This window comes from Agrilus planipennis, unplaced genomic scaffold (genome assembly GCF_000699045.2).
Source record: "Agrilus planipennis isolate EAB-ADULT unplaced genomic scaffold, Apla_2.0 scaffold72, whole genome shotgun sequence".
NCBI classification, from domain to species: domain Eukaryota; kingdom Metazoa; phylum Arthropoda; class Insecta; order Coleoptera; family Buprestidae; genus Agrilus; species Agrilus planipennis.
In genome coordinates this window covers 226,582-240,786 of record NW_020439081.1, presented here as the reverse complement: position 1 = coordinate 240,786, position 14,205 = coordinate 226,582, and the positions used below count along the sequence as shown (strand labels likewise).

At 34.1% G+C, this 14,205-nt stretch overlaps 2 protein-coding genes across 8 annotated transcripts in view; one reads left to right on the top strand and one right to left on the bottom strand.

Moving 5' to 3' along the window:
* Nucleotides 1-1,229: 1,229 nt before the first annotated feature.
* On the bottom strand, nucleotides 1,230-9,406 carry LOC108733208 (far upstream element-binding protein 1). Of its 4 annotated transcripts, none has more exons than XM_018464288.2 (12): nucleotides 9,234-9,406; nucleotides 9,019-9,091; nucleotides 8,762-8,962; nucleotides 7,396-7,638; nucleotides 5,767-6,101; nucleotides 5,239-5,638; nucleotides 4,855-5,057; nucleotides 4,459-4,704; nucleotides 4,072-4,281; nucleotides 3,778-3,922; nucleotides 3,582-3,724; nucleotides 1,230-1,989 (listed from the first exon to the last, which is right to left on the bottom strand). In XM_018464288.2, the coding sequence occupies exons 1-11, from the start codon at nucleotides 9,318-9,320 to the stop codon at nucleotides 3,600-3,602; spliced, it is 2,268 nt and encodes a 755-aa protein (XP_018319790.1). In that variant the 5' UTR covers nucleotides 9,321-9,406; the 3' UTR covers nucleotides 1,230-1,989; nucleotides 3,582-3,599. The 4 variants fall into 4 exon arrangements, with proteins under 4 accessions (XP_018319790.1, XP_018319791.1, XP_018319792.1 ...); XM_018464289.2 differs by having other exon boundaries at nucleotides 4,072-4,275; XM_018464290.2 differs by lacking the exon at nucleotides 3,582-3,724.
* An 868-nt stretch (nucleotides 9,407-10,274) lies between these two features.
* The window catches only part of LOC108733146 (sushi, von Willebrand factor type A, EGF and pentraxin domain-containing protein 1), a 23,566-nt gene continuing 19,635 nt past the window's right edge, over nucleotides 10,275-14,205 (top strand). For 3 of the 4 annotated variants that reach the window (XM_025977351.1, XM_025977352.1, XM_025977350.1), the window contains exons 1-6: nucleotides 10,275-10,709; nucleotides 11,016-11,191; nucleotides 11,488-11,590; nucleotides 12,139-12,318; nucleotides 12,581-12,772; nucleotides 13,699-13,875. In XM_025977351.1, coding sequence (XP_025833136.1) covers nucleotides 10,658-10,709; nucleotides 11,016-11,191; nucleotides 11,488-11,590; nucleotides 12,139-12,318; nucleotides 12,581-12,772; nucleotides 13,699-13,875 — 880 coding nt within the window. In that variant the 5' untranslated portion in view covers nucleotides 10,275-10,657. The remainder of the gene's footprint in view (nucleotides 10,710-11,015; nucleotides 11,192-11,487; nucleotides 11,591-12,138; nucleotides 12,319-12,580; nucleotides 12,773-13,698; nucleotides 13,876-14,205) is intronic. The other variant, XM_025977353.1, reaches the window with a different exon arrangement.

Below are 14,205 nucleotides of genomic sequence, written 5' to 3'. Positions count from 1 at the left end.
GAGCGAGATACGTTTAAAAAGTTCTTACTAATTTGTCATTATAAGGAAAATAAACATCAGTGGATAATCAAGGCATACAGGGATACTTACTTGGCAAGGCGTTTTACTTACATTTTGGAACTAGAAAGTTGTGTACCTATGTAGATAGTGTTTAAGGTGCAAAGCTGTGTTTTCCTTGTGCCACTTAATTCGTCATACCCATAACCATTACTCGTCGCACACACGCCTAAAGGCTCTTTTGTGCATTCAGCCTAAGGCCAAATAAACAACATTTATAATAGCAAAACTGATATTTTTGCACACAAATAAAATTTCAATAATGTTAGTAGTAATTTGGTACAACACATCATCCATTACGTTGCAAAACATTTCACCAAATCAAAGAAAATAATCAGAATAATAATATAAGAAGAAATGTCACAATAATAAACAATTCCAAGTGTTTGTTAATACAATATAAAAAAAAAAGAAATCACATTCATAAATAAAAAACTACAATAGATATAAATTCAAAACGTAAATTTAAAAAATTGAAAATAGGACATTGTAAATTTGCAAATTCAATGTGTATAAAAATTAACAGCCAACTGGAAGAGGGTACTTGTACTTATCGATGTTCGAACTTTCGTAATACATTACCTACAGATGACGCTCTGAAATGAAAAATAAATAACGAACACATATTTCAAAATTTAATTATTGTAAGCTTATACATAATATTTGACTCATACAGTGCAAAAATCAATTAATTTTTATATAATATACATAAAACTTAAAAAAAAAATATTTCTCCTTGCTTAATCTAGATAATACACCTGAACATATGTACTCTGGATTTGTTTATAGTATTAACAGTTATCAAATAAATCAAAGAGACTCGGAATAGTAAGGTCTTACAAAGAAAGATTTCGCTAGTTTCAAGCATGTGACACTTATCTTTCTTACCCCACGCCAGTACCTAAATTACAAGGTCTAATCAACTGAAACTTAATTTATAAATGTGTCCGATAAAAAAAAATTGGTGCAAAACATCTGTGAAAATCTAGTAACCTACGAATTCAAGAAAGGACAAGCTAATTTGTACTTGATTAACGGTCGACCTTAATTAGGCGTTAATTTTTTTTTTCACTGTAATACCTCAAATTTGTCCCAACTAAATTATGAAAGTAAAAAAATCTGAAATGATTTAAAAATATTATTAAATTCTGTTTGATGCAATCCANATAGATAATATGTATAGCTAATTGATTTTTCACGTTTACTAACCAAAATTGACGTTAATTAAACAAAAATAAATTAGTAAAAATGGATATTAATAAAATAGACAAAATAGTGTTATTTAAATTTAAACCTTACCAATGCCTGGTCCGACATATGTACCTTGGAGTTCGATGTGAACCATTTACATAGGTAGTTAAATGTTATTTGCGAATTATTAAACAAAAGGCATTCAAGATAAAGAAATAACACATCAATATGTGTAAATGTTATGAATCTTTTGGAACGACCAGTGGCACTAAATACATGTAGAATGAAAAAAATTAATAACATTACAAAGATGCAATAATAACAAACATGGCTAAAACTGTAAAATACTATTCCTTTTTTTCTAAAGATCATGAAAAAGATGCGAGCCTGTTACGAAAGTACGCAAAAAAAAATATATAAATATTTTATAATGCGTCAAGTGTACTTTTGAAACGATAACTTTCCGGACAAATGTGAACAAACGTCTCCCACTGCGGCGTCGTTATTTGTCACCACCATACTTTATGACACCATTCAATTATTTTTTCGGTCGGGCATACAAAAAGAAAACGTTAGCTATTCATATTGTCGCCCGCTCCCATCATTAAACACTAATTTTAATCGAACAACAAAGTCTTATCGATATTAATTATTAACGCTAATTATACAGGGACGTAGCGAGCAAGTCATGTGCAGTTCGGCTACCGTGGAGGGCCCCCTTCGCTCAGCGCCAACTAAAATCTGCAAATTATAATTACACGACTGACATGTGACGCTCTCTGAGCCGTTCCTGTTAAAATTTCTACATATATGCATGTACAACCAACACTGTCCATCTGTTCTTGTCAGACTAGATGGTTTCATTTGTCATAAACGAAGTTGTAAAATCAATAAAATAATATAATAATAATAATTATACGGAGAGATTATATGAATCAAAATGCAGTCTATACCGTCTATCCCAATAAACTCTAAAAACAGCTTAATAATGTAGTTAAGGAATGTGCAGAGGATGTGTTAACAAGCAATAATTGCGAAAACGTAAACAAGTTGTTAGGTGGCGGTGTTTCACTTGAAAACAACAAACAGCTACGAATTTAAGTACACAAAAGGCAATATATAGGCACACACCATTATTTCGTAGCAATTTCAAAAGTACAGGAGACATCCAACAGTGTGAACTTCGCTTTAACGCACGTTATATTTAATACTCATAAAAACAAAATAAACATTATATTAAGCCCACTATAAGACAGCCACAAATGCATAAAATAATATCATTTGTTTCTGAGAATTTGTATTTTTTGCATAATGGTTTTTTCTCTTAATAACCATCAGGTCAGTAATGTCGACGATGCTCTCTTCTGCCATCTAGGTTACTACATTTAAGTTGTCTGTAAGTCTATCTAATAAAAATATACCCAACAGTTCAGTAATATCAAAACGTAGCTAACAACCAGTAACAACAAACTATGAAGAAACCTATCTAGATTGATTAGACGCATAAAACATTTTCTAACTAATACAACAGCGAAATTTCGGTCTTCGTTATGCGATGTTCACACTATCGAGGTTCTACTGTAATATAAATATACATATAGGACTTCATGTAAGAAAATAAAGCAAAATGAGTGTAAATACTAAATTTCTAGCATGTAGTATCCTCAGGATCAACAACTGGAACAACGTATGGCCTACACAAATTGTTGTAAGTAAAAACAAATGCAATTATTTAACCAAATTGTTCCGACACAAAAGCGTCTAATATTGCATTAAATAACCATCATAAACAGGATAAAAACAATCAAAATATTCATCAGATCCCAATATTCATTCGAAGTTGAACAAACAAGCAACAAGAAGGGTTCAAATTACAACGTCGAAGACGTAACTAACCTGAGAATGAAAAATACTTATCATGGATAGGACGAGAATAAACTGCATTTTTCATAAATAGTCAACAATAAATGTAGTCATTATTAAAAATAGATGGAAAAATATCGTTCGGTGAAATATGACGATTTCCTGAAAAGTTATGAAACAATAATTGCACACAGAAATTGAAAAATACGTCCGTAATAAAAATAAAACATTTAACTATATACCTTCTGGAAAGCAACAGAGAAATCATAAAAGGCACAAGACAAATTCATGTATATGTATATAAAATCACGAAAACCCTTCAATAATATAGTCATAATAATAAGACGAGGAATAATAAGTTTCAAGGGTTAAATACAAAGAAATCTCAAGAATCCTAACAATCAATAGACAGTGTTTATTGATACAGTAAAAACATAAACGAATGGACGCAAATCTGTAAAAATATTTACCACTTTTGAAATGACAGCTCACTGTTGCTGATTTTCCTGGCTGGACGCTTGAGCAGCTCCATACCCATATCCTGAATAACCATACTGTCCTTGAGGTTGTATAGCTTGAGGCGCGGTTCCTTGCCCCGGTGCGCCGTAATAACCTGTTCGAAACAATAAAAACACCGCACATTTCAAACTAAAATAGAAAACTCACCACTAGCGGACTGTTGATAAGCACCGTAGGCTGCTGCAGCAGCAGCCTGGGGGTACCCAGGCATTGTTGTTGCTTGGCCAGGAACACCAGGTGGCATGCCGCCTCCATTAGCTGGATTTGACGTCCCTTGACCACCCACTTGATTCTGTAGAAACAAATACATATAAAACAAGTGAACTGGTATTTGTTTATTTTAATCTGTACAAAGAAACTAAAATATAAAGAAAACTTTTCAAAAAAGCAATACAATAATTAAATTTACCAATAGATTAATTTTTAACCATCTTCAAATACCTTTTGTTTCATTTGCGCTTCGATAGCTTCAGCTTCCTTATGCTTTCCTAAACTTCGGTAATATTCCGCCCATTGAGCGCTGTAGTCGGGTTGAGGCCCGTTACTGACGGCTCCAGACGAAGGCGCAGCAACTGTTGCTGTGTTGGTTTGAGGTGTGGCTGCCATTGTACCAGGAACTCCAGTTGTCGCTCCCCCAGTTTTGTTCTTCGCCTCAACAAAAGCCACATTATATTTTCAATCAACAAAACCCTTTTAAACGTTCACAAAATTATTCGAAAAGAATTGAATAAGTTTGTGAAAGTTTAAATGGAAATTAATCTTTCATCGGTTAAAGTCAAACAGAATCACCTATACAAAAAAATACAAAATAAACAAACATTTTACTACCTGTTGCTCAATAATTTCAGCTTCCCGGTGCATTCCCAACGATCTGTAGTATTCGGCCCATTGGAGTGAATAATCAGCTTGTCCTGTGGCGGGATTCATTTGAACTGCATTGGGATTTGAATTTTGTTGTACACCAGCTGCTACTGATGGGTCAGTCGATTGATGTGGAGCACCCCACTGTTGCTGATAGGCAGGTGCACCCCAACCCTGAGGATTGTAACCTTGTGGTGCCATTCCAGGATACGCCTTAAAAAAATACCAAATATTTTTTGCTTCTAAACAGCCGCCCTTATACGCAGTGCTTTTAAAATAAATATACATACATCATGTACAAAAAGGGAGTAATTGGACTTTTTGCAATGCATTAAGGTCGTTTGTGTTGCTAAAAATACTCACTGTCGGTAAATTACTGTTTCCACCACCAACAGTAATGAAGTTCAATGGGATTTGTACTTTTTCACTTATTATTCTCTTTGCGGTCTCAATTTGTTCCGGATCACCCCTTATAATGAACGTTTTGTCTTGTTGATTTTGAGATCTTCGATCTAATTCACAATGGGCCCCTGACTGTTGATTAATCTGTTTTATAGTTTCTCCCCCTACGTAACAAAAAACCACATACGCATTACAAAAGAAATCATAGCAAAGAAGGCCAATAAGTCATTACATAAATATGATCACAGCAACTGAATATAAACTTGTCATTAAAATACTATTAAAACATGTTTTACAGAATTTAATAAAAATTAAAGACTCTGGATTAATACATGAAAGTCATACCTCGACCTATTATAATTCCACACTTGTTACTTGGAACAGTGAAAGTAACCTCTTGGGGCTGTTGCGGTGGTCTTCTATCATCCCACCCACCCCCATATTCTTGTCCACCCCCATTCCTGTTTCCTCCGCGACCATCAAAGCGTTCACGACCACCACGACCACCGCCGCCGCCGCCGCCTCCCGCCCTATTTCCACAGACGCTTTCAATAAGCTCTTCAATTCGTAAGCGTGCCTGTTCCACATTTTGAGGACGACCTGATAAATAACAGCGACGGTCACCCGGTCCTTCCTCCTTTGCTTGGTGAAATTGGACGCGTGCCCCTGTTTCTGCCTGAATTTTTTTTATCATGTCGCCCCCTTTGCCGATGACAACCCCTACGGCCGGGCGTGGCACTAAAACCTATTAAAGAAGTGCTAATGCTATTATGAGTATAAACAAAACATTTCTTTTAAGTACTGTAAGTGTATAAAGAACAAAATTTCTATCTTTAAAGGTACAAAACAAAACAAAAATAATACTGTCTTTACCTCCATTTCATTATTTCCACCCCCATAATCGTTAAACTGTTGCTGTTGTCTGTTGTCTTGTCCCCTTCTGTTAAAGTTTTGCATTTCTTTTTCAGCAATTAAATCATACACAAGTTGTTTGGCATATTCAACTTTCTGTGGATCACCACTGATACGCAAGGGCTTCTCTACTTCCTGGTTAGGACCCTCTTGGATGACAACCATTTTAGCGCCGCTTTTTTCCTGTAACTGTTTGATGGTTTCACCGCCTTTTCCAATGATAAGGCCGACTTTTGGACCCGGAATCATTATTTCTACAAAATTCCGACCACCCATCGTCTGATTCATGTTGACTCCTGCATACAAGAAAAGTAAGCTGTTTTGGTACGTTAAAAAGACGAAGATTTACACATGTATTTGCAAAACATAAATTATTAATTTTAAAACACTAAAAACGGGTTTGTTCTTAAAAGCAAGGTCACACTTTTAACTTGAATATACATTTAACTTAAATGAAAGTCACACGACGTTGTCAACTGATACGTTTTAAAAACAAAAAATATTTATAAACATAAACCAAATAGTTTAATTTCAAATTAATGAAAAAATGAAGAACAATATTGATGCAAAAGCAAGTGAAGAAGCCACAATACATAAATCGCCTTACAGCAGTCGAATAACATGAACACCTAGAAACTGGATCATTATTTATTAGGGCAGCTGTCAGTTAAACAATAAAATTATGCGTAATATTAATGAGCTAGGTATTCATTCAAATGAACATTCCTATCTAAAAACATTAAGCAAATAAACACGGTTTATATTTTATAGTCTAGTAATTATAAATTCAAGAATTTAAAAAATCAAGAGGCATTAAACTGATTATCATATGGAAAATATTATAACACCCATTCACAATTTTAGAGAAATGTTTGTACTGCCCAGTTACTAATTAAATTGAATGATAAGCATATTACCTAAATATTGAATATTTACTTTTACTATACATATGTATGTATATATAGCGAAATATTAATAAAACTACTATCATTAATAAAGAATGCCACAAGACATAAAATGGATGTATAAGGTATATGGAATAGTCTATTCCTTTCAACTACAGTGCATGTACTTTCTGTAATAACCATAATTGTTATAGAAAAAGTCAAATAAAAAGGTTTAGCATGGTAAATACCATACAATAAGTAAGCAGCTAGTAGGTGTCTGTTAACTAGGCCAAGTTTTCTCATAAAAAGAAAAGTTACAGCGAATATACCCTATACTAAACAACTTACTAAAGTCTCTTTCTAAAACGTTTCACAATCCTTCAAAAAAAAAAAGAAAACCACATAATAAAACCCGACACTGAAAAACTGAAGTGAATTTAACTTAAATACACTAAAACACATACTGATTGCCTACTTGCAAAAATTATATTTGATTTTTGAAAAATATTTTATCTCAAGGATTATAACGCTCTTAAAAAAAATAATACAGCCTTTTATAATTCTAATAAAGATTAGCAACTGCTTATTAATAAAAACCATACTAATACGAAACTAAATATGGGAAGACCAGGGTTAATAGGGATGGGGACAAGATTGTTCTGCTGGTTCGTCAAATTTTTAGTTATTGTTTGGTTGCAATTACCTGGCGGGAAATTCGCATCTTGTCCACCCATCCCTGGACCCAAGTCCGCGCCCCCTAGACCTTCGGTCCGACCGCGCTGTTGAACGATATTCATGATGAGCTCCTTGGCTCGGTTAATGGCGTCACGGGTGCCCGATAGCGAGCATGCGCGTTCGGGCAGACCGGCCGAGTCAGGAGCCATTTGGATCTTGCAACCCGTTTCCGCTTGTAATCGAGTGATCTGCTCGCCGCCTCTGCCGATTACTGGAAACGACCGAAAATTACCAAAATAAAAAAATCTAATTACTAATCTCACATTTTCTAAATTATTTAGTTTTTCACGTTGTACTTACATTCGACTGACAACTAAGCTGATAAGATTATCAAAACTATTTAAAATCGGAAATAAAACGTTAAAACTACTTACATAATGGCAATTAGTCTTCACCATAATTACTAACCACGTTTCTGGATGATAAGTGTTGTATCTCAAATACAGCCAGGGAGAATTTAAAGTTTTTACTGCACATTTACAATGAAAACAGGCTACTTTACAAAAAGATAATAATTACTTTTTCTGTTATTTTATTATGTAGATACATTGGATGCATATATATGAACAGATCCCTAACTAGTGTACCATATGTAAAAAAGAACGCACCTGTTGATAAAGCCTGTTTGAATCAATATATAAATCTACTGTTGTTCAAGTATGACTTGATTGACACAACAGTCTTAAAATAAATTTGTGGTATAAACCAAGTCTTTATCCTGATAAGCCCAACCCCAATAAGTATCATTTTATTTAAATGTTTAACAAGTAACAAAGAGAGGAAGACCCATTATCACATATCACCTTTAATCACTTTTTTATCCTAGACAATGCCATTATTTTATTATTCTTTTTATTAACGACACATCTGCCAGTTTGTATTAGCTTTTAATATGAATAGTCTAATATATTAATCAACATATGTACAAAATAAAAATAGGACCCCAAATTTCTAACTTTACAGTTTCATATTAATATGAACTTCATTAATTTCAAAGCATTTGTCCTTCGTAACACTCTGACTTGCAATTATAAAGATCAAATGCATACACATGTACTTGTATTGCCTAGACAAAAATTATTTTTAATACTTCAGCAATTGCATTTGCACCAATTTATTAAAAGGGCTTCCAATTCATGAACACAATTACGATTTTAATTTGAAGAAATTCTGAAATTTCACACACAAACACCTACACTAATGAAGGAAATTAAAAGTAGTCAATGCAACTAAGACCGCTTTTGATTATAACTGACAGCTGCGACTGCTTTTATGCGATGTTTTAAAGACAGGCACAAGTACTTTTACAAAACAGCAAATAAAAATGAGCTTACTTAGTCCAACCATTTTGTCAGGAACTTTAATATCTTCATTAAATTGTGGTCCTTGACCTTGACTAGGGCCTCCACCAACACCTGGAGGTCCTCCCATATTTGGAATGGTAGTCTGATTTTGTGGTGCACCTCTCGCAGAAGCTTGAGCTGCAGCTGCTGCTGCTCCAGCTAAACCACCTGCAATTTTCTTTGCATCTGGTTCTACAATACCAAAAACTTAGTAACTGTTGATTAAATTAGGTAGATAAGTAACTAACCTGCACCATCCTCTAATGGCCGTTTAGTTCTAGTATCTCCAGTAGTACTGTTGGGATTTATTTTAGCAGCAATCTATTACAGAAAAAATCCATCAGTAATCTCGGCTTTGCATAAACAACTATTAAAAACTATTAAAACAGTAACCGCCATACGCCAATAATAGCCGTACAAGCACATGAAACCAAATGTCTTTAATTAAATTTATAAAAATTACCTGCTTTGCTCTTTGTAAAGCTGCAGCAAAGGCTGAAGATTGATTAAAATTTTGCTGAGGAGGAGCTACAGCTGAATATTCACTCATTCTTTGCTTTAACTGACACTAAAACTGTAAGCAGCGTATTTAAGCGTAAAATGGCGTCCACTGCATACAGTGGCGTCACCGGTAGAAAGCAGTAGTACCAAATGCCAAACTTACCAAATTAAAAACATTATAAATAAAAAATATGCATAAACGTATAAATAAAAATTAAGAATAAAAATATAAGATGGTTTCACCGCCTTTTCCAATGATAAGGCCGACTTTTGGACCCGGAATCATTATTTCTACAAAATTCCGACCACCCATCGTCTGATTCATGTTGACTCCTGCATACAAGAAAAGTAAGCTGTTTTGGTACGTTAAAAAGACGAAGATTTACACATGTATTTGCAAAACATAAATTATTAATTTTAAAACACTAAAAACGGGTTTGTTCTTAAAAGCAAGGTCACACTTTTAACTTGAATATACATTTAACTTAAATGAAAGTCACACGACGTTGTCAACTGATACGTTTTAAAAACAAAAAATATTTATAAACATAAACCAAATAGTTTAATTTCAAATTAATGAAAAAATGAAGAACAATATTGATGCAAAAGCAAGTGAAGAAGCCACAATACATAAATCGCCTTACAGCAGTCGAATAACATGAACACCTAGAAACTGGATCATTATTTATTAGGGCAGCTGTCAGTTAAACAATAAAATTATGCGTAATATTAATGAGCAAGGTATTCATTCAAATGAACATTCCTATCTAAAAACATTAAGCAAATAAACACGGTTTATATTTTATAGTCTAGTAATTATAAATTCAAGAATTTAAAAAATCAAGAGNGTTGTCGAGGTCACTATATACCATCGATATATTTAGTAAAGTTAAAAAATGTAAAAACAAAAAGAATATAAAAAAGAAAAATTGCGTTTTAAGAAAAGAAGGGAAGATAAAGCATCCCTTATTTTCTGGCATCGTTCGAAACATTTCGTGGTATTTCGGGTGAAAATCGAACTCCTGAAAATTCAGAGATAGCACAGAATCCTGACAGGTTCTGGATAGCTGCAGTCGCGCGTTCTGGATTTCTGGGATAATTTGCGTGTTGCTTACCTAAACAAAAATAGATCCAGCGTTTGAGAGAATCGTACGGAAAACAAGTGCGTTTGTAGTATTAATAATAATATCATTCGCGTAAATTACCATTTCACGAAATGGGTTAATTTGTGTGTTACGGCGTAAGCAAATAAAACAAATTAATACAATAAAATTTAATGCAGGCACAAACTTTGATTTCGAAATGCCCATTCCCTAAATGCTGCTGTTTTGTGAATGTTTACTACCGGCAATTATGAATTAGTATCAATGTAAATTACTATCGAAGATGTATTATAAAACATTCTTGATAATTGCTACTATTATCATTTTAAGACAAGGTAAGTGCCCATTGTGTTTTATTTTCAATTAATTAATTCAAATAATTTTCGATTACTTTTAACTTAATACGATTCTTACTTCTTACACACGCTAACACAAAATCGTAGAAGTTTTGAGATAACTGAAATGGTAAAGTAAATCATACATGCGAAACTTATCTAGTCCAGTTTAAAAATTTGACAATAATAGTGATCAAATTTTTGTTTTGTTGAAGTTCCGGTGCGCGTTTTTCTTGTACCTAATTATCTAGTTGATGAAGGAATGGTGTAATAAAAAGCAGAAAAAGTTGATTTATTTTTTTTCAGCACACGTTACTGTTACTTCGGATGTAACTACAATTTCATCAACAACAGTCGATCCCGATGAAGACTGGGATGAAGATGAATCAACTGAAATAGAAGACGACGGAAAAATTTATAAAAATCCCCGAAATTCACCTTCTAGCCAATGTCCAAGAGATGAAGAACAAGCAGCTTTACTGGTAAACTGATAAAACTAATAATAATATTTAATCGACAACCAGATCTAACGTTTCGCTCACTATCATTACGTTTTATCAAGGTAGGGTTAGGTGTTAATATTTAATTAATTCCAAACGTTGCGGATGCAGGCAATGGCACTCGTCATACCAGGACCATCAAGTCCAAATATCAAGCATTATCCAGACAACCTACAACTGTAAAAATTTAATTTGTTTTTGTTTTCTGAGTAATAATATTCATGTTTTTTGGAATTATCTACATGTATTTAACAATTTGAAGAGTTAATTACTTTCAGGGTCAAAAGTGCCTACGAAAATGTTCTTCAGACGAAGATTGCAAAAGCAAGAAAAAGAAATGTTTGTGCGATGGAGCATGCGGGATGTCCTGTATTAAACCAGGTAAAAAAAATCATTCTTGCTAATTACGACAGCTAGGTTTCAAGCATGTCTCTCCCGTATTTGTTGACTTTATTAAGTGTAAAGACTGTTTAAATTCATATTTTTGTCACATTATCTTATCCTTTACTAATGAGAAAAGTTCATCCCTCTGTAAGAGACGTACTATAATTTATCGACAGCCTCCGGGTCCGTCTATCTTCTTGGTCCAAGTTTTTCTGTGGTTTCCTTGGATCACTTAGGTAAATGCTGGAGCAGTAACATTCCACAGATAATCTTTCAGTCTCTTCTATCTTCATTTTGTCCGTCTCATCTTTCTCACCCGAACCACCACCCACCCATTTCCACGATTCCTGAAAGCAGGCTGAAGAGGTATTACCCGCCCACCAGCATTAGTAGCTGGTGGGAATGAAACACCTAAAAGTATTTTCTTTTCGACAGGCTTACGACAAGTCAACAAAACTCTTTACTGATTTGCTAAACCTTGGTGTGATCAATTGATAGCAAAATTTTCTGACTATTCCTATAGACATTTTGTGAATCCTTTTTAGATAGGGAATGCCCAGAACCAGAACAAATTCCTTTGGGATCGGTTATAGCTAGCGGAAGACTTTTTGGTGCTAGAGCGTCGTACACTTGCCAGCATGGGTATCATGTAGTCGGTTTGCAAAGTAGAAGCTGTCAGGCTGATGGACAATGGGCTGGAAGTCCTCCGGCATGTAAACAAAATAGTATGTAGAAAATGACTTCAAACAAGTATTTTACTTCTACGTATATGTATCTCAATTAAATGTTGGGAGGTAACTAACCATCACTTTAAAAACCTCCGATGTTTTTCAATATTGTTTATTCTAGAAGAAAGGGATTATCATTATTATTATTAAGGGATACTTAAAATAGAAAGTTCCACCTTCAAACGTGTAGACCTTTCTTTATACATATTTAATGTTTGACTTGATCTGAAGTATTCATAAAACTTTTTGCATTTGTTAGTTTATTGTTTGTCACCGCCCGTCATCGAACATGCGAGACATAACGCCCTACCGGAACAAACCACTTTCGATTTGGACTCTACATTACAATACTTTTGTCATACTGGATATGTGACAAACGGTTTTCCAAGAGCAAAATGTTTAGCTATTGATGGTCAAGCAAGTTGGTACGGACCAGACATCTCATGCGAACGTACGGATATATTTTTGTTTGTAACTAAATCAGCTAAATTTGGGTCGCTTTGGGTAAGCGAAATCCGTGATAAATTATTTAACTTGAAACAAAGGCAGTTCATTATGTCGACTTAATTTGCATCAAAAATGAATTTTCATTCATTCATTTATTGCGTAAGGACATTCACTTAAAATTTAAAATAACCTGGAGGAAATGAACTTCCATTGATCCATTTATCGGGTAAGAACAGACACTTAAATTCATTTAAAATAACTTGGGAGAAGCAGATCTATTTTTCCATTTCTGTAACTCAACCTACACCAAAATAAACTTCCATTGATCCATTTATCGGATAACAACAGACACTTAAATTCATTCAAAATAACCTGGGAGAAGCAGATCTATTTTTCCATTTCTGTAACCTAACTTACACCAAAATAAACTTCCATTGATCCATTTATCGGGTAAGAACAGACACTTAAACTCATTCAAAATAACCTGGGAGAAGCAGATTTCTTTTTCCATTTCTTTACCCAACTTACACCAAAATGAACTTTCATTCATCCATTTATCGGGTAAGAACAAACACTTAAATTCATTCAAAATAACCTGGGAGAAGCAGATTTATTTTTTCATTCCTGTTACCCAACTTACACCAAAATAAACTTCCATTGATCCATTTATTGCATAAAGACATTAACTTAAAATTCAAAATAACCTGGAGGAAGCAGACTTCCTTTTCCATTTCTTCACCAAAATAAACTTCCATTAATTCATTTATCGCGTGAGGCCATTCAAATAATTACATTAGATTACATATTAAAAGTATGTCAAGCAACTTAAGTAAAATAGGTCATCTTGATTACAATAATTTATTGCGAGCTTCGCCTTCCTAAAATAACCCGCATATACTTCCTTCGTATGATTTTTATGACTCCCTGTAGCTCGATCCTGTGGAACACCAACAACTTTACCGCATGGTTGGCACGTAGGGGAATGCTACACGTTCGGTTGTAAAATTAATTATCATTGTGCTGATGGATATGAGTTGGTTGGGCGTCAAGAAAGAGTGTGCCAAGCAGATGGACTTTGGTTTCCCAAGGAACTACCCACCTGTGTTCGTAAGTACCTACGCGAGCCTATACCAACACCTCCACTACATCTCGATCGTCATAATAATAAGATACATATCATCATAACATAATAAAATTGTACCACACACATCCATGCAATGCAATCAAACAAGCGAAGCATTTTCAAAAGATACAAGCTTGGTATCAATTGGAGAAGATTTTTGCTATCCAAATAATTATTACTTGTAAAATAATTCGAAGTGGTCTGTATTCTGTCGAAACTGCCAGACGCGGATCGCGATTTCGATCTTTTTGGATCTCATTAGCGCGTCGCAGGCAGGACCTTGTTGGAGCATACGTAATCCTAAAATGTAGCAT

Excerpts from the sequence above, each read along its gene's own strand:
- LOC108733208 (XM_018464288.2), bottom strand. The coding sequence starts at position 9,320 with ATGAGTGAATATTCAGCTGTAGCTCCTCCTCAGCAAAATTTTAATCAA. Across the intron at positions 7,639-8,761 it reads TGACAAAATGGTTGGACTAA|TAATCGGCAGAGGCGGCGAG; the intron begins GTAAGCTCATTT and ends GGTCGTTTCCAG. Across the intron at positions 5,058-5,238 it reads TGGAATTATAATAGGTCGAG|GGGGAGAAACTATAAAACAG; the intron begins GTATGACTTTCA and ends TTTGTTACGTAG.